This window comes from Onychostruthus taczanowskii, unplaced genomic scaffold (genome assembly GCF_017590055.1).
Source record: "Onychostruthus taczanowskii isolate IOZ18803 unplaced genomic scaffold, ASM1759005v1 scaffold81, whole genome shotgun sequence".
NCBI lineage: Eukaryota > Metazoa > Chordata > Aves > Passeriformes > Passeridae > Onychostruthus > Onychostruthus taczanowskii.
The window spans coordinates 499268-523652 of record NW_024506002.1 but is presented as its reverse complement, the minus strand read 5'-3'; the positions used below and the strand labels follow the sequence as shown (position 1 = coordinate 523652).

General features: G+C 55.6%; 2 protein-coding genes across 6 annotated transcripts in view; one reads left to right on the top strand and one right to left on the bottom strand.

Moving 5' to 3' along the window:
• The window catches only part of AIFM1 (apoptosis inducing factor mitochondria associated 1), a 15481-nt gene extending 10577 nt beyond the window's left edge, over positions 1-4904 (top strand). The window contains exons 14-17 of the mRNA XM_041424249.1: positions 584-726; positions 2787-2911; positions 3402-3598; positions 4694-4904. Coding sequence (XP_041280183.1) covers positions 584-726; positions 2787-2911; positions 3402-3598; positions 4694-4765 — 537 coding nt within the window. The 3' untranslated portion in view covers positions 4766-4904. The remainder of the gene's footprint in view (positions 1-583; positions 727-2786; positions 2912-3401; positions 3599-4693) is intronic.
• Positions 735-24385, bottom strand: BCORL1 (BCL6 corepressor like 1). Of its 5 annotated transcripts, none has more exons than XR_005954080.1 (14): positions 24247-24385; positions 21866-21956; positions 19069-21615; positions 18606-18780; positions 18057-18137; positions 17458-17913; positions 15263-15492; positions 14957-15187; positions 14712-14878; positions 14432-14577; positions 13694-13771; positions 10208-10361; positions 7971-9171; positions 735-1147 (listed from the first exon to the last, which is right to left on the bottom strand). XR_005954080.1 is itself a non-coding variant. In XM_041424223.1 (13 exons), the coding sequence occupies exons 1-13, from the start codon at positions 24330-24332 to the stop codon at positions 8895-8897; spliced, it is 4719 nt and encodes a 1572-aa protein (XP_041280157.1). In that variant the 5' UTR covers positions 24333-24385; the 3' UTR covers positions 7725-8894. The 5 variants fall into 5 exon arrangements, 2 of the variants coding, with proteins under 2 accessions (XP_041280157.1, XP_041280158.1); XR_005954079.1 differs by lacking the exon at positions 735-1147 and adding an exon at positions 5052-5713; XR_005954078.1 differs by lacking the exon at positions 735-1147 and adding an exon at positions 7244-7373.

Sequence of the window (24385 nt, the reverse complement as noted above, 5' to 3'; positions counted from 1 at the left end):
GCTCCAACATCTGGGTGGTGAGTGTGGGCACAGCCTCCCACAACATCTGGGTGGTGAGTGTGGGCACAGCCTCCCACAACATCTGGGTGGTGAGTGTGGGCACAGCTTCCCGGTGCTGCTGCTGCTGTAGTGGGACACAGCGTGACAGAGGTGAAGGGGGTGAAGAGGAGCGAGTAAGGAGAGCAGTTGTAGCGCAGGCCCGGAGCCTGGTCAGGCGCTGCAGCCACCTCGTTGCCGTGGTAACCACGGCAACTTTGGAATATTTATGCTGTGTAAGAGGAGTTGGGGTAACCTAAAGATAGCCTGGATCACTTGCTTGCATAAGAGTTCCTTGGTGGGCGTTGATACTTTGATTCCTCTGGAAAACGTACCTCATGCTGTATTATTTTTCCAAAGTTCGGGGGAAAATGCTGAGAAACTGGGATTTGTGTAGTCCAGGGAGTGGGATGAGGTAGTGGTGGTGTTTGGGGTTTGTCAGAAGAACTCGGTTCCTTGTTCCATTTGTTCTCTTCCCGATGTTTTTTGTTCGGGCACTGGTGGAAGCTTTCCCTGTCGCGGTGCTCACGGGGTGGTTCTCTCCAAGGCAGGGGATGCTGCCTGCTTTTATGACATCAAACTGGGCCGCAGGCGTGTGGAGCACCATGATCATGCTGTGGTGAGCGGGAGACTGGCTGGAGAAAACATGACAGGAGCTGCAAAGCCCTACTGGCACCAGTCCATGTTCTGGTAACAGTCCTTTCCTATTTGGGGGTTCCTGGGGTGGCCACGTTGCAGGAGCTTGGACAAGATACACCTTGAGAAGTGTCTGTTTCCCAAGGGGAGTGAAACCACCTCAGCAAACACCTTGTACAGCTTCATGTTCCTAAAGCTCGGGGCGGGGGAGGCGTTTGAGCATTTGCTGCTCTGCCCTCACCTCCCTCAAGTGCTTTCCCTTCCTGCAGATCCCAGTTTCTCCCTGAACCGGTCCCATTTCGCAGAGCAAGGAGCAATACAGAACAGCCCTCTCCTCAGAGCAGACTGGTTGAATTTAGCAGCAGCTTTTCCTGTTACAATTATCTGAAGTTCCCCAACCCAGTCTGTGGGTCTGAGTGTTGCACTTTGCTGAACAGATGTTTTAGTGGCAAAGCATTGCTGCATCCAGGTGTACCTGAAAAGTTGTTTTCCAGAGAGAGGTATCAGGAAAGTGGGCAATTTGGCTGTATTTTCCTGAAGTTCTTTTTAAAACAAAATGAATGAGAACAGAAAAATGAAACAAAAAAAAGCCCCACAAAAAATTAAAATCCAAAAGGCTGTTAGTTCAGACCAATTAAAAATCCCAAATCCTGTTTATTGACAGGATTTCAAATATGGGTAAAAGAGTTCTAGTTTTTTCAGGGAAATCCCCACAGAAATAGTTATTTATCATTTGCTGTCACTTACCTGAACTCTTGGTCTGTTCTGCCTGGATTCAGGGCCCAGAGCATTTCTCACTTGGCTTTTAAACAAGAAACAGAGCCACAGAATCCTTGAGGTTGGGAAAAACTTCAGAGGTCATCAAGTGCAGCGAAAGACAGAGACAGGCATTTCCCAGGGGTGCTTTCCCCTGGGATGCTCTCAGCCATGACCAGATGCAGGTGAAGGAGGGCTGTCAGTTGCAGCCCCGTGGTTGTTGGCAGGTGTCACACTATGACAGCCCTCAAAGAGTGACACTTCCTTCCCCCATGCTGAAAACCTGGGAAATGACAGGAATTCCTCATGCATTTTGTCAGCGTGCTCAGGATCCTGATCCTCTTGGAGGGAAGGTTGTGTGGAGACCTCACAGCATCTTCCAGTGTTTGAAGGGGCTACAAGGGAGCTGGAGAAGGACTGGAGTCCCTCTCCAGTCCCTCCCCCAGGACAAGGGGGGAGAGGCTCTGAACTGACAGAGGGGAAATTTAGGTTCAATATATGGAAGAAACCCTTCCCTCTGAGCATAATGAGGCCCTGGCACAGAGAGGTGCCCAGAGAAGCTGTGGCTGCCCCTGAATCCCTGGAAGTGTCCAAGGCCAGGCTGCACAGGGCTTGGAGCAATCTGGGATAGTGGAAGGTGTCCCTGCCCATGGCAGAAAAGTGGAATGACATGGGTTTTAAGGTCCCTTCCAACCCACATCATTCCATGATCCCTCCTGAGCTCCAGCTGATCACAGCTGCCATGTTACTGGTGCTCCTTGCAGTCACCCCAGTCTGTGCTGGAGGATTCTGGTTGGGGAGGTTGTGTTGTACATAGATTCATGGTTTGTCCTGCACCTGTTTCCTCAGCATCCTGGGAAACACTTCAGACACCGGCTACTTACTGGTCCCAAACCACAGTTGCTTTATCTACTATCACCACCCCAGTTCAGACCCAGGTGCCCAGTTCAAGAAGGTGTTAGGGCAAGGTTTCTTCTCTTTAGGCTTTTCTAAATGTTCTCAAAAATATTCACTGAATGATTGTCCATGCTGCCAAGCCTGGTGTGGATAATAGCACTGCCAGAAGCTGGGAAGCCTCCAGCTGCCTGCCAGGGAGCAGGCCTGAAGGATTTCAAAGTTTTGGCCGCTGAACTCGTTTTTCTGAAGCTCATGGCCTTGGGCTTATCATGTCTTGACTCCTTGTTCCACCTGTGTGTGCAGAGGAGACTCCGTGTCTCAGTCAGTGTGTCAGTGTCCAGCACTGCCCATGCCATGCTGGAGTAATAGTTGGAGCACGGATGGATGGATGGATGGATGGAACTGCCTTGGATTTGTCTCTGCTACTGCTACAAATTACTTCATTCCCACTTCATTCCTAGGAGCGATCTGGGCCCCAACGTGGGGTATGAAGCCATTGGCCTTGTGGACAGCAGTTTGCCCACAGTGGGAGTGTTTGCCAAGGCGACAGCGAAGGACACGCCAAAAAGTGCAACAGAACAGTCAGGTAGGGACTGGGGAGCTCCTGCACATGCTGGAGTCACCCTGACCTCTGAGAGCGTGAGGAAACAGCAATCTGCTGTCTCGTTTGTCCACCAAGCTTTAAAGGCTAGCTTTTATATTAAAATGTGATTAAAACATTCTTCCAAGAAGGTATCACGGAACACATCTACTGCCATGCAGACTTTCTTAGGGAAGTTTGATCTCCTCCTTGGCAATAAAGTGATCCGTTTGGGACCACAGAGACTCTGGATCCAAGCATGTTTATCTTGTATCTGCTGCCTGGAGGAAGCAGACTGTGCTCTCCTTTGCATTGGGGATTATTGATGTTATGCTCCATGCTGGGATTGTTTCATCCTTGTGTTAATGAAACGTAACTTTTGGGGAACACAACTCCAAGGGAAACACCTCACGCTCCTGCAGAACATGCTGCTGAGTCTGCTCCCATCATCACATGTCCTGCACCGGGTGTGTGACTCCTCCTATTTCTACCTTAGGGACTGGAATTCGATCTGAGAGTGAAACAGAAGCAGAAGCCTCAGAAGTTCAGATCTCTCAAAGCTCTTCACCGATGCCTCAAGTCCCAAAGCAAGGAGAAGATTACGGCAAAGGTGTCATTTTCTACCTCAGGGATAAAGTCGTGGTGGGAATTGTGTTGTGGAACATCTTCAACAGGATGCCCATTGCTCGGAAGGTCAGTGCAGCGCGAGGATGACGGACAGGGGGGTTTGTTAGAGCAGGGCTTTTCTTGTGGAAAAATCAATCTGTCAATTCAAAGTGAGGATAAATAAAGGCAGATGCTCTGTCTGGTGCAGAGCTGGGCAACATCCAATGGGAACACTGTTCTGGGTGAATTAGGGGAACTGTCCCTGTGCTTTTTTGTATGTTTGCAAATTTTTTACACAAATAACTCGAATCAGGTGTGTGCTCCAAGCCTTGCCTTGGCATGGCTGATTTCAGGTCTGTAGTACAGGCTGGAGTCACAATGATGGCACAGGAGTGAAGTGTCCCATTTTTGTGCTGCTTTGTCCCATGTCCAAGCATCTGAAAAAGTCTCAAATGTCACCATCCCAGAAACAGCCACCATGGCCGGGCTGGAGCAGCCCTAAACACGGGCTCAGTGTGTCCCCACCCCCATGGCCCAGACCTCTCAGCTCACCTAAGTCTGTTAAGCCAGACCCAGGTCAGGTTTTAAAACCTTTGAAGAATTTTGGTTGTTTGAATTGTAGTAGTGATCCCACACTACCCTTGGGTGATCTGTCCCAAGACAAACTATTCATGGTGGAAGTCTTTGTTCATATCTAATCTGAAGATGCAATTGAAACATGTAGCTTCTGCCATCCCCATGGGAGATCCTGCCTGCCTGCCTTCCTTCCTTCCTCCTTTCCTCCCTCCCTCCCTTAGCAATCCTTACCCTAAATCTGTGGTGTCTTCTCTTGTCTAAAAGTTAGAGGTTCAAGTCAGGTATCCTGGCTCCAAGTCAGGGCCAGGCTCACCTTTGCAGAGCTGAATCACTTTTTAAAACACTTGTTCTCCCTGGCTGTAAAAGGAAACCCAGAAACAAATCCCACAGGGACAGGAGGCTGGTTTTCCTGCTGTTCCTGTAGGCAGGTGATGGTACATTTAGGACTCCCATGTGAATTAGAGTGTAGAAAGTGCTGTTGTGTTGTGGCTGTCTCAGTCTGGTGCTTCAGAGAGGATCCAAGGAGTTCCTGGCATTGGCTGTGACAGTCCTGCAGCACTGGCTCTCTACAGATGTGCAGGATTTAATGTGTTCTCCATCTTCCAGATCATCAAAGATGGGGAGGAGCATGAGGACCTCAATGAAGTAGCAAAGCTCTTCAACATCCACGAAGACTGAACTCCACAGCAGGAGCACCTGGAGGAAGTGGGCTGCTGGCTGTGTGCACCCCTGCACCTTGGGCAGCTTCCTGGGAGCACTTGGGAATATTCCACTCACCCAAGCCCAGTGTTTGCACCAATAAAGTCAGATTGTTCTAGTCACCTGCTCCTTCCTGCACCACTGCCTGGCTGGTGAGGAAAGGGGAGCATGCTGCCCCACTGGGGTCAGTTTTCCCTTGTGTAAGCCTTGGAGAAACCTGCAGATCTCCCTCTTTCCTTGCAGGAATTCCCACTGGGGAGTAAGCAGGCCTGCAGGCTCTCTGCCTGTTCTCCAGACTGTAGAAATAGACTCAACTTGGGAAAATCAATTACCAATCAAAATCAGAGCAGGATGATGAGAAGTAAAACAAATTTTAAAAACACTTCCCCTCCCTCCCTTTCCTTTCTGGGCTCTCCATCCTCCCAAGGAGATAGGGAATGAGGGCCATGGTCCGTTCATCACACGCTGTTTCTGTCCCTGCTCAGGGAGAGGGGTTGTAGTCCTTCCCCTGCTCCAGTGTGGGGTCCCTCCCACAGGAGCCAGTGCTCCATGAAGTTCTCCAGCGGAGTCCTTCCCATGGGCTGCAGTTAAATCTTTTATCCCCGAGGTGTCACCACCATCTTTGCTGGGCTCAGCCTTGGCCAGCAGTGGTTGCATCTTGGAGCCGGTGGCATTGGCTCTGTTGGACGCGGGGAAAGTTTTGGCAATTCTCACAGAAGCCACCCCTGTAGCCCCCTTGCTGCCAAAACCTGGCCAAGCAAGCCCAACACACCTGACAACTGCATTGGGTGATGCAGGGCCTCATGACACCAGGGGCCATTGTGACACAGCAGGGCCACATCCTCCCCATAGGGTGTTTAAGGAGCCTCTCTGGGGTACCAACTCAAGCAGAACACCTTGCTGATGAAGTAGCAGCTTCCAAGACACCTGTGGAAAAGTAGCCATGGAGGAGCAGCACCCCAGTCCCCAGAGCCCCAAGGAGAGGCACCAGCTGAGAGATGGAGGGAGAGGCCAACAGGAGGATGGCACCAGGCATACCAGCACCCTGCCCAGGCAGCTGCCTCCATCCCACAGCTCTTCCTCCTGCCCACAGCTGCGGCAGCCTCGGGGCAGCCGGGGCCAGTCCCTGCACCGGCTGACGCTGCCCCAGGGCACCGAGGGCCGGTCCCTGTACCGGCTGACATCGCCCCGCAGCTCCCAGGGCCGGTCCCTGTACCGGCTGACATCGCCCCGCAGCTCCCAGGGCCGGTCCCTAATCCGGCTGACATCCCGCAGCTCCCTGAGCTCGGGGGGCACCGGGAGCCGCCTCAGCCCGGACGAGGCGGGCCGGGAACAAGGCCCGCAGGGGCGCGAGTCCCGCCCTGGTGGCTCCTCGCAGCCGGCCGCCCTGGCCAGCAGAGCCGCAGCCCGCGGCCAGCACCGCCCCGTGAGGAGCCGCCGGGCCTGCAGCGGCCCGGGGCGGCCACAGCTGGTGAGGGCCAAGCGCAGAGGGCCGGACGAGGGAGGCTTTCCCTGCCCACAGCGCTGCACGCCCAGCAGCTCCTTCACTCCTATCCCAGCAGCTGCTGCTGGGGGCAGCCCAGAAATCCTCTACAAATCCCCAACTCTCCTTCCAGGTCTCCATAAGGAAACCAGTTCCTGACCCACAGAGAAAGGCCTCTCACCATATGGATCAGGAAACACAGACTGAGACCTGGGCACAAGAGGCAGGTTCAGCTGTTCAATATGCCGAGCAGGAGACACAGACAGATACTGTGGCAGAAAAAGAGAAAAATTCAGCTGCTCCCCTCATGGCTGACCAGGAGACAGAAACTGAGACTCCAATACAAGAGAAGAGTTCTGCTTCTCCTCAAATCACTGATGAGTGGACACAGACCAAGAGCCACAGCTCTGCTCCCTGCACAGGCACTGAGGCCCTGGCTCACCAGCAGCCACCCTCCCTGTTCTGCAGGGCATTCTGCCACTCCTGCACGGCTGGACAGCCTCATGCTGCCAGCACCCTCTGGGATCTCAGGGACAGCCGCTGCTCCAGGCAGCCACTATGGCCTGAGCACAGCACACCAGAGAGGTGGGGATGGACAGCACTGCCACCCTACTCTTGGCCATGGCTCATTGAGATGAACCAGTTTTGATAAAGCATTTAATTTCTCTAATCGTGCCCACCTGTGCCTGGTCTGTCAGGAGAAAGTTGGCTGCAGGTGAGGCCTCTGCAGAGCAGGAGAGCCCCTGAGCTCCTCCAGCCAAGCAGAGCCCATGCCCTTGGCCTCTGCCAGGCTTCAGGTGCTCCAGCTCCTCTGGTTGAGATCCCTGGGCTGGTGCTGATGGCCAACCCCCAGCAGAACCCCGTCAGCTCCCTCCCACCTACCTGCTTCTAAGTGAACATTTCAGATCACTCATTTGGTAAGTTTTCCCTATGGCTGCACCTCCTTAGGTTCACAAGGAACCTCCCCAGTATGGGAGCACTTCTCCCCTCTCTTTTTAAGGCCTGCTTTGACTGCTCCTGTATCACTTTGGGGAGTTCCTCTTGGTGGTGTGTGGACAAAGCTTTCCTCCTAGTCTTGTCATCATGGCATTCCTGCTGTCCTTCCTAAGGAAACAAAAATACAGCACTGCCCTGAGTGCCCTCTGCTCCCACAGAGGTGAGTGAAGCCAGCCAGGGACCAGCTGCCCCATGGATGAGCTGGGGGTACTGGGACCAGACAGGGCTACCCTGACATCTGTGTTTGGGTATTGCTGGGCTTGGCTGCAGAGTTCCCAGCACCAGGGCCAGGCAGGAAGCTGGGAGGAGCAGTGGAGTCTCCGTTTTTCCAGCTGTGCAGACACATGGGCCCTGCAGGTCCCACAGGCCACTTCCCCCCTCCCTTCCCTGAGCCACAGACTGAGGCTGACATGCACAGAAATCTGCCTGGACACGAAAAAAAAAGGCAGGAGCCAGGGAGCCTGATGCAGGTTTTTTCTGTACATCAGTGTTTTTGACACCACAGCCTGTTGCTGCATATAATAAAACAGAAATCAGAAAGAGCAACCAGAATACACACCCAAAGGCAAAAAAACCCTTGGCTTAAAGAAGGTGCTGCCAGGCCCTCGGGGGAAGGCTGGCAGCGGGGCTCCAAGGGGGAAAACGCCTGCCCTGGCTGGGGAGAAACACAACACAAAGAAAAAACGAACCAACAAAAAAACTCACCCAAGGCTCCCGCTGCGGAGCGGGGAGAGCCAGAAATCCCCCGATTGTCCCGACCTCAGTCCTGTTAGCACCTGTACAATAAAACTGTACCGGCCCCGAGGCAGAGCAGCCCGCCCGCACCCGCTGCTGCACAGAAAGCTGCTCCCGGGACACCGGCGGGGAGCGGGCCAAGGGGGCGGCTCCTGCCCAGGGGACAGAGCCTGGGGCGGGGCACAAGCTGCCGAAGCGGGGGACGCGCTGCGGGCCGCGGGCTGCGCCTGCCCGGGCGGCGCCGCCGGGGACAGGGAGCAGCAGCACGAATGAGATGGAGGAGGAGCGCGGGAGAGGATGGAGCGGTGGGGCTGGCTCCCGGCTGCGGCTGAGCGCTGGCAGCAGGAGCCAGCTCCAAAGCCACGGGAAGGGGCTGTTCCCTGGCTTGTTGCCAGGGAGGGACGGGAACCCCTGGGCCTGGCTGGCCTCGGGGTACGCTGGAGAGGGGCGGGGGACGGCCTCATCCACAGCCCGGAGCTCACCATCACAGTGATACAGACTCAGCAAAAACAAAGAAAACATTACAAATTAAATACTAATTAAATAAATACTATGGAAGACATTGGGCGGGGGGGAGGGCAAACGGAGAGGCGCAGTTCCGTAGGGTCCGGTGGGGAGGGGCGGCGGTTCCCACCCCTCGCTGAGCCCCGTGCAGGGGGCTCCAGCACCCACCGGAGCTGGATGAGGCGGCGGCGGCAGCGACCGCCACTGCTTGTGGGCGGGGGACCTTGGGAATGCCTTGGAGGCGAGGGTCCTCCCTCCCCAGCTGGAGGAGACCCTGAGGAGAGGAGGAGCGGCTGCTCAAAGACTCGGGTCCCTGCTGCTGGCGCTGAGAGAGCTGCTTCCCCTTGGTCCTTATTATTGCCTCGTGATGCCGGGAGTGGCCTGTCCCCGTCAGCTGCTCCAGGCCTGGTACTCCACCACCGAGCCCAAGAGCTGCAGCAGCTCGGGCTCGTAGTGCACCAGCTCCACAGTCTCTGCCGTGCCCGGCGCCAGCTCGGGGCTCGCTGGCACCTCCTCCTGCGCCAGCACCTGGCTGAGGGACACCTGGCGCTGGAACTCTGCCCGGGGCAGCGTGGCCACCTCGAAGTGCGGGAAGCGGGCCTGAAATATGCGGGAGGACAGCTTCAGCCGCTTGAGCACATCAGAGAACAGGAACCAGTTGCAGGGCCTGTGAGGATGGCAAGAGCACGGTGGGTTATAGGGGTGGAGGGGGCTGCAGGCACGGTGCCTTCCCCCCTTCCTCCTGGCATGCTGGCCCTCCCCTCTGGCCCTGGCACTGTTCTCCATGTGCTGCTTCCCCTCAGGAGCCCACGGACTGGGGTTTGATGGCAGCCTCAAAGGTCACAGCTTTTTAAAACACTCACAGCCAGTCAGAGACAGTGATGTGAAAGTCCTGCCTTCAACAAGGTCCTGGCAGCTTCCCTGCCAGGAATAAGCCACATGGTCAGGAAATGGAGCTTCTGGTGTGGTTTATTGCTGGAGGGCATGCTGCACGTGTCCCTCTGCATGGACAAACACTGGCAGGCACAGAAATTTGCTGCAGAGAAGAGTGGTGCTTTGGTTGTTGCCTCTTCCAAGTCACCCTTCTGCCCCAGCAACAGCCACTGTGTCACAGGGGGTGCAGGTGGGAATGTTGTTCCAGTGCTGGGACTGATTTAGTCATGATAGAAAGGAAACAATCTCAGAGCCATAAGTGTGAGCTGCTGCTGAAGGAACATGGGGCTAGAACTAGCAGGCTCACAGGGATGAGAGGGGAGCTTCCTGACACAGGGACACTCAGGGCAGCAGGATGTGCCTTGCTATGGAGGGTGGAGGGAACCCTGATGAGCCTTCCCTACTCCCTGAGAACATTCCAGGCTGTGCTTCCCCAACTTCCCCAGTGCCACAGCCACAACTTCCCTCTGCTCTCCAGAGCAGCTGTGGCTGCCCCATCCCTGGAAGTGTCCAAGGCCAGCTTGGACGAGGCTTGGAGCACCCTGGTCTAATGGAAGGTGTCCCTGTCCATGGCAGGGGAGTGGAATGGGATGAGCTGTAAGGTCCTTCCCAACCCAAACCATTCTGGGATTCTGTGATGATTCTATGAAAAAAAACATCTGAGATCCACGAGCAGCTATTAACCCCACTGGAACAATCAACGTGCTGCTGCCCATGCCAGGGCTGCAGCCCCCCGTGGTCCTGCTCAGTGCTCAGGGAAAGGCACTCACCCCCGGGAGACAGACACTTGGAGGTTGTAGCTGGGAAGCAGTGGCTTGTCTGAGAACTCAAACATGAAGTTATCTGCTTCTTGCTCCTCTTCCTCCTGGTCTGAGCTCCCTGGAGGGTTGAGCAGCAAGTCACAGCCGATGCTGTCCTTCCCCTCTGCAACAGGACAAAGGTTGGCACTGCTCAGTCACACACCAGCCCATGCTGGTACTCCCTGGCCACTGCCACAACCCCACAGGCACCTTCCCACAACATTCCCACAGCCATGTGAGGACTGCACCCCTCCTGCTCCCCTGCAGCCCCTCGTCCCAGAGGAACACGGAGCAAGTGCTGGCTGCTCTGCATGGAGAGATTGCTCACTGGCCAGGTGAGGTGGGGAGAACATCCTGAGTCATGGCAGGAAGCTCAGGTGTGCTCTGGTCCCACAGGTGGGACAGGGCACAGTCTGCACCATCAGCCACCCCACGTGTAGACCCCAGACTCTCTCCAAAATGACCTTGGCCCCTGTCCCATGCCAGCACAGATATCCTCAGCCTGGAACAGCGAGAAGGGAGGTGGATGTAGAGAGGCTTTGCCTGCACAGGCCCTACCAAGGAAGCCACAGCAAGCACTCTGCTCCTCAAGAGCTTCTCCCCCCAGATCCCTCCCTCTCCTTCAGAACCTCTGGCAGGTGATCCAGGGCAGTCAGCACCCATCTCAGTGAGGACAGCAAGGCTGTGCCACCAGAGACCAATCCAACCAAGCAACAAGCATGAAGGGAAATTTAAGGTGGATATACAGAAGTTCTTCCCTGTGAGAGTGGTGAGGCCCTGGCACAGGGCTCAGAGAAGCTGTGGCTGCCCCATCCCTGGAAGTGTCCAAGGCCAGGTTGGATGGGGCTTGGAGCAACCTGGGATAGTGGAAAGTGTCCCTGTTCATGGTAGAAGAGTGGAATAAGATGGTCTTTAAGGTTCTGCCAACTCAAACCAGTACATGATTCTATGACTTAGAGAATTTGCCTGGGTGTACCAGGAGGCATCTGAGCTCCAGCAGGATCTGTGTCCAGAGGGGATGGAGAACAGCAGGCTGGATCCAAAATAATTTAAAAACAGATAATTTCCCTATTCACCAATCTGAAAAGCTGTTGAAAAGAAGCTTGCTGCCTGGATTTTATTATGAAGAGGTATGAATAGTCTTAAGTTCGCAGAGTAGTGTTGTCCCACTGAGATAATACAGGAGACCTCCAAAAACTTCCAGATAAGAGAGTTTAGATTCTACAGAAAGCAGCGAGACCCAATGTGTCCCTAAGCAAATAAACCAATCATGCAAAAGTTCAACCCCACGCACAAGAGAAAAGGTTGAGAAAAAAGAAAATCTTCTGGTGTGCTGCACAAGGAAGCTTCACACACCCAGCTGCTCACCCAGCACGAGTGGGATTCCAACTGAGGAAAACAGCAGATGACAGGGGACACTGGCTCAAGCAGGGTTTTGGGGAAAAACATTTATTTCCTAGTACTGCCAAGGGAAAATATTCCCTAAGAAACAGGGTGCTGAAATCGTCCAAACTTGCTATAGAACAGGACAAAAATAAGTGACGTGATTATTGATCCAATGTTGCTGCTGGCAAAACTCAGATGCCTTCACTGAAAAACCTCAGATATCCTGAGCAACTCAGAAAAAAAATAATTAAATGCATTTAATGTGGCCAAAATAGGGCTCACTGTCTGTCCTGAAAGCTCAGTCCTGTCCGTCTGCCCGTGCAAAGGCTGGGACGAGGACAGGAACATTCTGTACCACGGAGGGAGACAATCAGGCACAACAATGCCTGTCCCAAGTGGAGACAAACCCCAGACTGGGACTTTGTGTCTGGAGCTCCAGCAGCACCAAGCACAGGACACTGATGACTTTTCCACACCTCAGAGATCCCACACCCTGGCTTCCTTCATTATCCTTCTGCCCCCAGAGAGTTGCAGACCTCAAGGAAAATGTGGACAGCATTCCTGCCTCAAAGAATAGGAACAGCTCAAGCAGGTCTTGGGATTTCTCCTGTATCCTGAGGGACATACAGTGCTTCAGCTGGTGGAGCTGATGGAAAGGGAGATTTCAAAGGACTGATCCACGGGAGGAGGAGAGTTGTTTGCTGCCTGTGATGATTGAGAACAGCTCCATTATTCCAGAGCAGAATGAGGTACTTCCCTGCCCCGGGCTGGGAAGTACTGTTCCAGGTGACCCAAGGTGACTGCTGAGGTTCCTGAGATAGAAAGGGACATTGCAGGACACACAGTAAACAGGCTGTAAAGAAACCAGCCCATGTCTCAGGCTTGGGCATCCTGGTTTTTCTGCGGCTCTGGCAGCGTCCAGCAGCAGTGCCTGGCACAGCAAAGGTGACGTGGGGCTGGCACCACAGCTGTGGCTGCTGTAAACTGATCCCAGGAGGATGGGGAGGAGGGTCCCTTCCTGTGCCTGCTGGAAACACACCTGGCAGGGTAAGGGATCACTTCCCAGCTGGGTTAGCTCCTGCCTTGCCAGGCAGCCTCCCAAAGGTAACACTGGGAATGCCCCATGGATGGGGCAGCATGAAATCAGTGATGAATCAAAAGGGGTAGTATCTTTAAAAATATCACAAAGGACAGCCATTTTTCTTTGTAAAGGCAGCTTTGAGAGTGAGAAATTCTGAAGAAGGAGGCTGAGGTTTGAACTGTTCCCTTGGCAGGGCTGAGGTGCAGCAGCCCTACAAACAGTGCTCTCAGGAGTGAAGAATTTCTCCTGTTCTGGAATGGAAAGACATCAGGGTCCTCCAAGGACAAGTCCTCTTCCAAGAACACCCTCCTGAATGTATCAGATTTGTTTTTGTTTCTAGAAGGATGTTGGAAGTTATGGAGGTGAACAACTACAATCAACAAGCAGCCTCTCAGCCTGCCAGTGTAAATGCTCCAAGTCCTTATGGAGGGCTCAGGAGCACTGAACTTGGAAGAGGCTGGAGGGACTCCAGTCTGCCACAGGCCCATGCCAGATCCAGAATGTCTTCCATTGTAATCACAGTTTTGAAGAAGTGACAGTAAAGGCAGCAGTCAGCCCTTCACTGAGAAAAATGCCTGGTTTTGTAAGAACAGGACCTCCCCTGGATGAACATTTCCCCTCCAAAGCAGGGGAGAGGGATGGGCAGCTCTGGGAACCTGGAAGTTCAAGACTTCTACACCTTGAAGGAATGAGTATGTCCTTCACCTTCCTTGGTGACCAGTTAGCAGGGGAGCAACAAGAACTGCTCAAGAATGACACGCTTGGGATCGACAACCAAAGACCCTCAGGAATCAGCAGCAGCACCTGCAGCCCAGTCCCGCACCCAAAGAAATCCCTCCATGTTGCAACTCCCAGCATGTATCACCACAGCAAGGTCTCTACCCAAAGCATGAGTAGAGAGGGATGTGGCCAAACCCGAGGAAATGACGTGTTTTCCACAGCATCACCTCCTGCTCTGCTGCCACCGACCCAGCCCGCGCCGCACTCACCGAGCACGGAGCTGCTATAGAAATCCCAGGCTGTCCGAGGGTCTCCGTCACTGCGGCCCTGCAGATCTGACAGGTAATCTAGAGAGAGAAAATCCAGACAGTTAATGGCTTGAAGCATCATCCTGGTGTGCACAACCACAGATCCAGGGGGAGCTGCTTCACCCCTGCTGCTTTTCCCACTTGGGCATTACGGCAAAAGCTGTACCACAGCTGCAGGAAGGGTGTCGCTGCTCAGGAGTGGGCATCACCCCAGGCCCCCAGCAAGGAAATGGGAGCTGAAAAGGGAAAAAACAGACAGTGTGAAGTGGCTTGGAAAGAAAGATTTGTAGAACAGTCCTGAGCTCCAAACCACCATCCCCAAAACCTGTGTGAGGAGTTGACCCTAGAGGAGCTCACACAGCAGTGGGAAAAGAGTTTTTTCAACACTGGGGATTTTCTGTCTTGTCTCTGTCTGGGAGCCACCTCTGGCTGTCCCTTCCTTGCTGTTGTGGAGAAGCCACAACACTCATCTTGGCATGTACACAAACCTCCTTGCACACTGAAAAGTGACTTTTATCTTATACAGGAAACACATACAATTCTATAATTAAAGTTTGGGTTGTGAAAACACGCTTGTATGACAGGACAGAACTAAAGACTAAGTAATTTTCTGCTCAGGCCCTTTCACACCCAGCTTTGGCCCTGTATGCTGCCAGAGGGGAAGGTCTGGAACACCGTGACCCCAGGCCTGGCACCTACCACAGAGGAAGCGCTTCATCACATCGCTGGTGGCCAACTTCACTGCTGTCTGCCCAGAGTATGTGGCCAGAGTGGGATCAGCACCATAGGAAAGGAGAAGCCACATGGTTTCTAGGTTGTCATTCGCTACTGCATCATGGATAGGCCTGCAAGGGCAGAAAGGGACTGGGAGTTCGCTAAGGAAATGCTCTGGTTTGGGTTAACATCAACTTAGTGATGACCAACCTGAAGAACCCACTCTGCTCCCTGCCCCACCCTGCCCCACGCTGTGCTGACTCACCTGGTGCCGTCCTGGGCGCTGCAGTTGACGTTGGCGCCGTGCTGGAGCAGGATGTGCAGGATGTCGATCCAGCCGCGTGCACAGGCCTCGTGCAGGGCCGTGTACCCCGCGTTGTCATGGTGGTTCACGTCACTGCTCTTCTTCTGCAGGCAGTACAGCACCACGTCCTGCACAGCAAGAGCACGGCTGTGACAACCAGCCTGGGCGGGGCAGCAGGGGCACACGCAGGAGGGCACAGAACTCACCTTGTAGCCCAGGCGAGCCGCTCGCTGCAGGAGCGTCTCCCCTGCGTTCTTGTTCACAATCAGCCGCCGAGCTCCGGGGGGAACGTTCTGGGCTGGGGGCGGCTCAGGAGAACTCCCTGGGCTGGCCCGATGGGACTTACAAAGTGTCCACAAGTCCTGGGGCTTCTTCGGAGAGCACATTTTGGGCTGGTTGCAGCAGCCTTTCCCCTGGGAAAGAAAGGAATACAACTCCTTGGCACATGTGGCTATGACTCATGGGAGTCCCCTTCTCCCCTCACATGTTCCCCTCATCTGTTCAAGCCATACCTTCCCCTCGTCACAGATCCCTGCCAGGTGTTTGGTTTTACATTTGCGTTTTCCTGACGGTTTCTCTAGCTCTTCTTGGACAGGAGAGGTGTCGGAGTGCTCCAGGAAGAAGCCATTCCGAAAGTCCGTGTGTCCTTGAGATTTCCGGGGGGATGGGGATAGCCTGCTCCTCAGCTGCAGCTCTGTGCCTTTGCTCTTCCCAGACTCCTTCTGCTTCCGGTGCCTGCAATCTAAAGGAGAAATGTGAACAAGTGTGGAGCTTCAGTGTGCAGTTACCACACTGAAGGTCACCCAGACCTCTGCCACCAGGCAAGACAAACTGCCCGTCTCTGAGAGCTGCACAGAAATCAGAGAAGTTGTGGCTGCACCATCCCTGGAAGTGTCCAAGGCCAGGCTGGACAGGCTTAGAGCACCCTAGGATAGTGAAAGGTGTCCCTGCCCACGGCAGGGGTGGAACTGGATGAGCTTTAAGGTCTCTTCCAATCCAAACCTTTCTGGGGTTCCATTATTCTAAATCCAGCCCCACGACAGGGGCACTGCAGGAAGGAGAAGCAGAGAGAATGCACAGATTCTCCCATCTGGGATGAACTCAGCATGTACATCAGACACCCAGGGAAAGATGGGAGCAGGATTCATTGGGATATGTCTTAGAGGGGCAGGACAAGCAGGAGCTGTCTGTGAACACTCAGTGCTTGCTGCCTAAACATAACAGACCTGTTTTGCCCTCTCACATCTTCCCCTGAAGTTAAGGAGCACATTTAAGTTTTCATTAACATGCATCCAGTTAAGAAGCACCAGGATTCCTCAAGGGAAATCCAGCCTTGTCTTCACTGAATGGAGGAATCCTGCTCACCCACTCCTGCAGCATGAGACTTACAGGCACTCCATTAAATGAGTAAGAGATCAGTTAAAAAGAGACAGAGGAAAGGACTTTGCACTGCAGGGAGAGAACTTCAGAACTCTACTGCCACTGGAGGTGGCTCCAGGCCACAACTTCTGAATACAAACTACAGCAGGTCCAGCCTCTGAGGGAAGCTGGACAGACAGACAGAAACTCATAACATATGTGGTAAAGCTGGGGGCAAACCCTCCTGAAAGCTCCTTCCAGGCTCCCATTCTGAACAGGAGGCATCCCAAGAGTGCCTGAGTTGCCAACACACCAGGAAGCCAACTCGAAACTTTGTTCCTGATGTGACAGAGGCTCTCAGACAGCACAGGATAGTGTAACGCTGTGCTGGAGCAGATACCAGCTGCTGGGAGAACAGCAACCACCTCTGCTCCCCACAGCATCTCAGCAGCACCTGAGTGAGGAGTATCAGTCTGAGCTCCAGTGCGCCAGAAGGCAACAGGGCCATGGCCACTTCATGCCCTCCAAGAGCACAGTGTGCAGAAGGCTGGCACAAGTGCTGCCCATGACAGCTTTCCCCCCGCTGTCACCTGTGTGACTCTGGACTACAAGCCACAGCCAGGCACCAGCACACACCGAGCACAGCTGGACAGCACCCACAGCCTCGACTGTCCCTGCACAGGGAGAGGGGATGGCAGACTGCTGCCCTCAGGGATGTGCTCATCGTGGGTTTGGGTTTCACACAGGGTCTGGCAGTGGCAGAGGAAGGTGCAGGAGCAGTGGCAGAGCAGAGGTGGACACAGACAGGCACAGTGTGTTCCTCCTCATGCCTACAAACCACAGAGGGGGATCCCCCATGACTGCACCCTTGCTAATCCTCTCACCCTTGTGCTTCCTGGTGCAAGTCTGCAAGTGACGCTCACAGAGCAAGACAAAGCCAAGAGCAGCCTAGTTGGATCAGGATGGCTCCACATCCCCCTGTGTTAGCACAGATAGCTGAGCATGGCTCCGAGGGACCCTGCTTGTCCAGAAATATTCCACTGTGCTACCTCATCTCATTCTCAGTTTCCCACGCCCTCTGTCTTAATCCAAAGGTAAGATCAGTGTCTAATTAGCCACATAAATTGCTGTTGACTGCTCTAGAATTTACTGTAAATGTTTTTGAAAGAAGAGCTAGTCAAGTGAAGCAGCCCATGCTACAGCCACCAAGTCATTAACACTGAGGGAGTTTCATCATTACCAAAAAATAATGAAAACCAAATCCCCCCAAAAATTCCACACAAAACAAAACAAAAATTTCCCATGCTAGTCCCCAGTTTAGTACCCGAACCCCCTTCCCAGCTTGTACCTGCTTTGGATTTCCGCCTCCGGTGGGGATATCCCACTTGCTCCTCCTCCCGCTCAGTCAGGTATTCCCCTGTCTGGTATTTCCGACTTTTCTGCCGTCTCCTTTTCTTCCTTTTGATGTGGCCATCCTCCTCCTCCTCCTCCTCCTCCTCGTTGGGCTCCCACACCTGCCTGGGTGATTCTGCTCTCCAGGGCAGCTCCCGGGTCCTCCTCGTGTGACAGCTGCTCCTCTCAGACACAGACCTGTCCCTGTCCCTGCGGTTGTGGCAGCGGGATGTCCTGTGGGATTTGCGCAGCTTGCGATGTTTCAAGGATGTCTCCTCCTCCTCCTCCTCCTCCTCCTCCTCTTCCTCTTCCTCCTCCTCCTCTTCCTGATCCTCCTCCAGCAATGGTAAAATCTCCGGACCACTCACATCACACTCTCCTGTCACACCAGAAGAAGAGCCAGCAATGCTTCCTGCAAAAAAGTGGGATTTCTAGCTGACAAAAAAGCCAAGAGGATCCACAAGGCAAAGTCTCAAAGCAGGACAAAATGCACAGACAAGGCGACATGAAAAGAGAATGCTCACAGTCCAACCAGGAGCCTGGGCACCAACTCACCTGACTGACTGCGCGTCCGGCTGCTCAGCACCACCGGAATGAAATCCCGGAAGTTGTTCTTCGGCTTCTTCTCCAAGTAACCTGTGAGGAAAACCAAGCCGTGAGAAAACAGATCATAGGCCTGTGATGTGGGAAGGGCAATGCAGTGTCACCATAGCAGGGGCTGCTGTGATGGCCCAAGGCTTTAAACCAACAGAGGTTGGTTTAGATTGGTCACAGGAAAGAACTTTTTGAAAATGAGGGTCCTAAAACACTGGCAACAGGTTCTCCAGAGAGGTGGGGGATGTGCCATCTCTGGAAACATCTAAGGCCAGGCTCGACCAGGAGCAACTTGGTCTAGTGAAAGGTGCCCCTGCCCATGGCAGCAGGGTGGAAAAAGATGAGCTTTAAGGTTTCTCCCAAGCTTCCCCATTCTGGGAGTCTGATCATGCTGCAGCTCTATTTTGGATCTCAACCCAGCTCCAGAGGCCATTTGGCTTCAGGAGAACAGCAGTTTGGCCCCCAGGGCAGCCTGATCCCGCAGGAACCCACTGCCATTCCCAAGAGTACCTTCCTCGTGGCTATCTCCACGGTGAGCCGGAGATGGGCACTCCGTCTTCGCTGGCCTCCTACGCTTGCGCTTTACCCCGAGGCTGTTGTGATCCGTGATGGCACCCGAGCTGCCTCGGCCTTCCCGGCCTTCCTGCTTGCCAAGCTCACGTGGATTGTCGTGGTGTTTTTGCCACTGTGAAAGGAGGACATGGGCTGAAGCTGGAGCTTCCCCCTGACTGAGCTGGAGCAGCACAAAACTCTGTCTCCACTGATTACGCTGGCGCCCTCCAGCTTTTTTGACAATCCAGATACATTTCTGCCCTGGACAACCTGCAGCACAGGTACATTCCCCCACAGCCAGGCAGTGCCCAGGAGCACAGGTAGAAAGCCCTGTGCCCTCAACTGCCCCCCATGAGAGCTCCCTCCTGTCCCCCAGCCCCACCTTTGCCCTGACCCAGCAGTCCCAGCCCATCCCATGCACCTTCCGGCCATGCACGCTCCGGCTTCGCGACTTGCTTGGGGACTCATCACTGTTCTGGCCTTGGCACTTCAGTCTCTTGTGGCTCTGCCTGGTGTCCCCATCATGCTGCCGTTTGGCCTTGCAGCGTGTGCCACCCTCCTGCTTGATTTGCCCCGTTCCTTTGAGCTTAGCCTCAGCAAAGGCCTGGGGAGCCGCCCCAGCACGCAGGCAGGTCACCGAGGGAAAGGACACATCACACTCCACTCGTTCCTTCTTCACCCTGCACAGATCCACCTGCTGCACACACGACTCCGTGGCCGGTGGCTCCTGGGAGCCCTTGCAGCCCAGCTCCTTGTGCTGGCCATCTGTGGGCACCTCTGGCACCATCTGCAGGCCCTGCTGCCCAGCCGTTGGCAGGTCATGTGACAAATACGCCGCTAACACTTGGTTTTTGGGTTTTGCATCTGGCTGTTTGAGGCTACAGCTCTCCTGGGGAGCCTCAGTCTGTGCGTTGCTCTCCTGACCGGAGTCAGCCTCTGGCTGAGTGCACTCCTGACTCTTCAGAGTGTTGTCCAGCTTCCCCTTACCCCCTTTCCCATCCAAAGTGCTGGTATGGAAAGCTGGACCTGCCTCTGGTGGTGCTGGGTTGGTCGGCTCCTCGCAGGGCTTGGGCAAGGCCCGGCAGCTCTTGCTCTTGGCCACAGCATCTTGTTCACCCTCCGGCACGCTCTGGGCGGCCGCGCTGGGCTCAGCAGGCTGCACGCTCGGGAATGCTGGCAGCTTGCCTGCCCCGGCTGTCTTGCAGGGGCTGCTCTGGTTCAGGGGCAGCTGTCCTGCTGTGGAGATGCCGATGGAAAGCAGCGGGGTTTGATGGTACGGAGACCAGCCCAGAGGCAGAAGCTGAGGATTGGAAGGTTTTCCATTGACGGGGCATCGTGGGTACATGCTTCCCTGGACAGGATTCCAGGTGGCGATGTCCTTGGACTGACACAAAGGAGCTCCTGGAGCAACTCTACCATGAAGAAGTCTCCTGGCAGGATCCTGGTGTCCTTCCGTGCCAACCTGGTTGGCTTTCTTCCCACAGGGAATGCCGGCACTGCGGGGCTCGCCCTGGTCTATGATGGAGATGGGCTCCTGCTTGGGCAGGTGGCGTGGGTCCCTGCCGAGGCTCACGCCGACATCCTTGCTGAGCAGCAGAGAGGCCGGCACTGGGTTGGCGACACCAACGTAAGTGCCGGGAATGGTGCTGATGAGCGTGGTGTTCTTCACCCAGGAGCCCTGCTCGCCGTTGCGCAGGAACTCAGGAAAGATGACCAAGGGTGGGGTGGTGCCGAGGCACGAGGTGACGCTGCTGCCCGTGGCCTGTGCCGCGCGCTGGGACTTGGAGAGGACGGTGGTGAGCAGCGCTTTGCCGCTGGTGTGCACGGGGGTGAGGATGGGCATGGGAGGGGTCTTGCGCTGGCTGGGTGGAGGCAGTTTCTGGCGGTTGGACTTGGAGGAGAGATCGAGAGGCATCTCACTGCACTCCGGGGATGAGACCATCTCACGCTCTAGCTGGGGAGGGGACTTCAGAGGAGACAGGGAAGTGGCAGCTCCCGGTGCATGTGGCTCGGGAGCTGCCGGGGCTCTGGCCTGCACAGCCGTGCCAGAGGAGGGAGCGGTGCTCCCGCCTGGTGCTGGTGCTGCCGGCAGAGCCTGGCTGGAGGGCAGGGCCAGGCCGGTGCTGGACAGGGGAGAGGTCTCAGCAGCAGCCTGGGCACTACTTCCGCCTGAAGGTGGGGGGCAGCTCAGCTGATTCACCTCCACAGACACCACTTTGGCATCCGAAGCCAAGGGCCTGGTGACAGAGAAGGTGTAGGGGTAGGAACGCAGCTCTGGGGAAGCGATAATGCCTGGTAGGCAACGCTCGTGCAGGTAGGAAGGCAGGATGGGGAAGGTGAGTGTGGAGGAGACCCCCAGAGTGGCTGGGAGCGTGGCCACGCTGAGTGGCTGCCCGCAGCTGGGAGGGGGGATGTACACCAGAGACTGGCTTGGGCTCAGCACAGCCCCAGCCTGGAAGGACAGGGGCAGCTTTTGCATAGCAGGGGCCTGAGAGGGGGGAAAGCAAACCCTGTTCAATGTGAAGGTGGCGGGACTGGAGGCAGAGGTGTTGCAGCTGGAGACAACCACAGATAGCGTCCCTTCTGCCAGCACGCCTGGCCCTTGTGCTGCAGTGCTTGAGGGAGTTTTCTCGTTCCCAGCAAGCTCATTCTCTGGAGCCACGGAGCAGGCTGGGGCAGCATCAGCCTGCTTGTTGCTGGGAGGATCTGCTGGTGTCCAGGCAGCATCAGCATCACTGCTCTCCTGCTCCACAGCTCTGGGGGTCGCTGGCTCCTGCCCTCTGCCATCCCCCTGACCTGCCAGAGGGCTCAGGGTGTCGTCTGTCACAGTCTTTCCCACACACTCCAGGTTTGGGTTGGGATCGGGTGGCTGCTCCTCCAGTTTGGGTCCAAGCTTTTCCTCCACCTTGCCATCAGCATCCAGCCCCTGGGCACTGCTGTCACCACCGCTGACTGCTGTGAGCTCCACCTGCAGCAGGAAGGGAGAAAGTGTTCCTGGGAGCTATGCAAGTGGCACCCAGGGAAGCGCAAAGGATCTGCCCAACCCGGACACAGAGGCAAAAGCAGCAAAAAACTCTGCCCAAAGGAGAGCATGGCTTTGCCTCACTGCATGTCTCTCAAAAAGGAGTCGATGAATCCATTAGGGAAAATGCTCCTGCCTGGCCTATTCCATCAAGGAATGGCCTTCTTGGACTCATCTGCGCAAGCAAAGAACTCACCTCTGAAAGGCTGCTGCTGACACAAAACTCTTGAGACCCCAAGTGCTGGGAGCTGCTCGTTTTTGACTCCTCATCAGAAATGGGGGCTCTCCTAGGTGAAGAAGAAGACACAGCATTATGAAACCCCAAAATACCCTCCCAGAATCCCACCCCTCCCTGTCCCCATGTGGGACAGTGGAGCAGCTGTACACCTTCCTTACCCACGGCCATCCAGCCTCATCATGGGCCAGCCCAGCCTTCCCCAGTGTCACAGCCTGGTGCCACACACCTGTTCCTGTCCCCTTCATTTGCCATTCTGTCCCACCACACCTTTCCATCCTCCCCTGAGTCTCATCCTGCTTGTCTTTTCCCTAACAGGCACCTCCTCATTTCCATTCCTTCTGTTTCCTCCCTGTCCCACAGCCTAGCAGCCAGTGGGGATCTCCCTCTGATGCCAAAGCTCTCTGGGCTCAGGAGGCCTGGACAGGAGCAGCAGAAGTCCACAGCCATCCCGATGTGCCATGTCTTGCTGGCCAGCATGTCTGGACCCTTCATCTCTGGAATGTGATTCCTCAGTGGAAAGCCTGGACAGGACAAGGACTGTGACCTCTTTGGGACACTTCTTCCCCAATGGTATTCATTGGACAGCACTTCCCCGCTGTTTTGCTTGGGACAAGCTGCTAGTACAAGCACAAAACAGATCAAGTCTGGATTCTGTTGATGACATAATTTCAGACGGATTTGCTTCCTGTGTCCTGGGCTTTCACAGCAGTCACAGACACAGAGCTGTGGGCACACGATTTGTCTTTGGACTCCGTACCCACAGTGCTGGGGCCCTGTTACATACCCCTAGCATCAGGACCTCATTCTGGGCTGCCTCAGCCCCAGGACTCTGCTTTGTACCCCCAGTGCCAGGAACGTCCTCTGTACCTCCTGCAGCAGGACGCTGCTCTGTTCCCCCAGCGCCAGGAAGCTGCTCCGTATGCTCAGCCCCAGGACGCTGCTCTGTACCCCTGCTGCTGGGACCCTGCTTGGGGCTGTTTTCCGTGCCATCCCCACCGACCTTCGGGTCAATGACAGCCCGGTCGGTCCCTCCAGGGGCTCCCCGGCCCGGCTGTCACAGGCGGCGGGGCGGGGATGGCGGCCGGGGCCAAGCCGCCTCATCTGGCGGCGGGGGTGAACGGGACGAGAGGCCGGAGCGGGCGAGGGTCCCGGCGTCGCCGCGGGGCCGGAGCGGAGCGGGGCCGGCGCGGCCCCGCGGGGCCCGCCCGGGCACGGCGCTCCCGGCGCTCCCGGCGATTCGCGGCGCTTCCCGGTCCGAAGCTCGCCCGCCGCTACCCGCAGAGCCGGCGGGACCCCCCTGCCCAGCTCCCCTCGGCTGCCCCGGAGCAGCCCTGAGGGCGGTGCGTGGTCTCCGCCCGGCCCTGCCGCGGCTCCTCCCGGGGCAGTGCGCGATGCCGCCCCGCACAGACCGGGCCCAAGGAATGAGATGAGGATCAGGGACAGGAGAGCGCCCGGGCGCAGCCCCCGGCCTGCCCAGACATCTCAAAATTTGACGCCTATTGTAAGCTCGGGGCAGCGCCGAGAGGCTCGGCGGGTATCGCCATTGCAGCCCTTATCTGCGGGACAGGGCGCCCGGCGGTGCTGCGGGCGGCAGATCAGCTCTGCCCGAGCAAGACCTGGGGCTCATCCCTGCCCACCGCTGCTGCACCGGCCTCGAGGGACGGCCAAAACCCCCGGCACTCGCGGCCAGTAATGACAGCCACACACTGCCTCTGTGCACATAAAACTTCCCTGGCTTTGGCAAATGCATGGAACAGACGTGGTGGCCTTAAGGAAGCCACAAACTAGTTGGTTCTGAGAATAAGACCTCGAGCCATGTGAATGAACAGGCAATGCAAAGGGACAGAGCTTGGCTTGATCGATCCTACCTCCCAGCCACTAATCCTCCCTAATCTCCTGTTTGGTGGCAAGTCACAACCCTCCCATCTGATCATCTGGTTGGCACAAACCCTCCTGTGTCACCAAAAGCTTTTAGTTCAAGCTCCTTCCCTTCGTTGGCCATTGGGAGCACAGGTCTAGAGAAGCCAGTAACACATGCAGACAACTTGGCCTTGTCAGCATCAAAGCTGTGGAGGTAACGTAATCACACCTGGGCAACAGATCCTCTGCTGAGACCTCCAGCACACTCCTTGCAGGAGGAGGGGATGTGGGGACCCTCCTGGAATGCCAACATCTCCAATACATCCAGTTCCTCCCTGTGGCTCATTTGCACTTCGGGCCATTTTAGACGCCAGTAAAAAAGGGTTGAGTCAGCACCAGCTCCCTTCCCACAGCCTCTCCAGATCCCCAAGTGGCTTTCTCGTGCCTCCTTTCCCCTGCCCGCCACCCACGCACCTCACCTCTCCTCGTTGAGGCCACACATGCGAATCCGCTCTGTGCTGGTCCAGTTGTGCACCCCGCTGTAGAGAGGTGCTGTAGAGATCATGACAGCTGTTCCTCACCCTCCAGGACCTGCTGGGGCTGCAGGGACCACTCTGC

Bases quoted from the DNA above. Each gene is read 5' to 3' on its own strand.
- BCORL1 (XM_041424223.1), bottom strand. From the start codon at position 24,332: ATGATCTCTACAGCACCTCTCTACAGCGGGGTGCACAACTGGACCAGC. The intron at 18,138-18,605 runs GTACTCTTGGGA...TTTTCCTCACAG, and splicing joins TGGAGATAGCCACGAGGAAG to GTTACTTGGAGAAGAAGCCG. The intron at 17,914-18,056 runs GTGAGTTGGTGC...ACTTTTTTGCAG, and splicing joins CCGGACGCGCAGTCAGTCAG to GAAGCATTGCTGGCTCTTCT.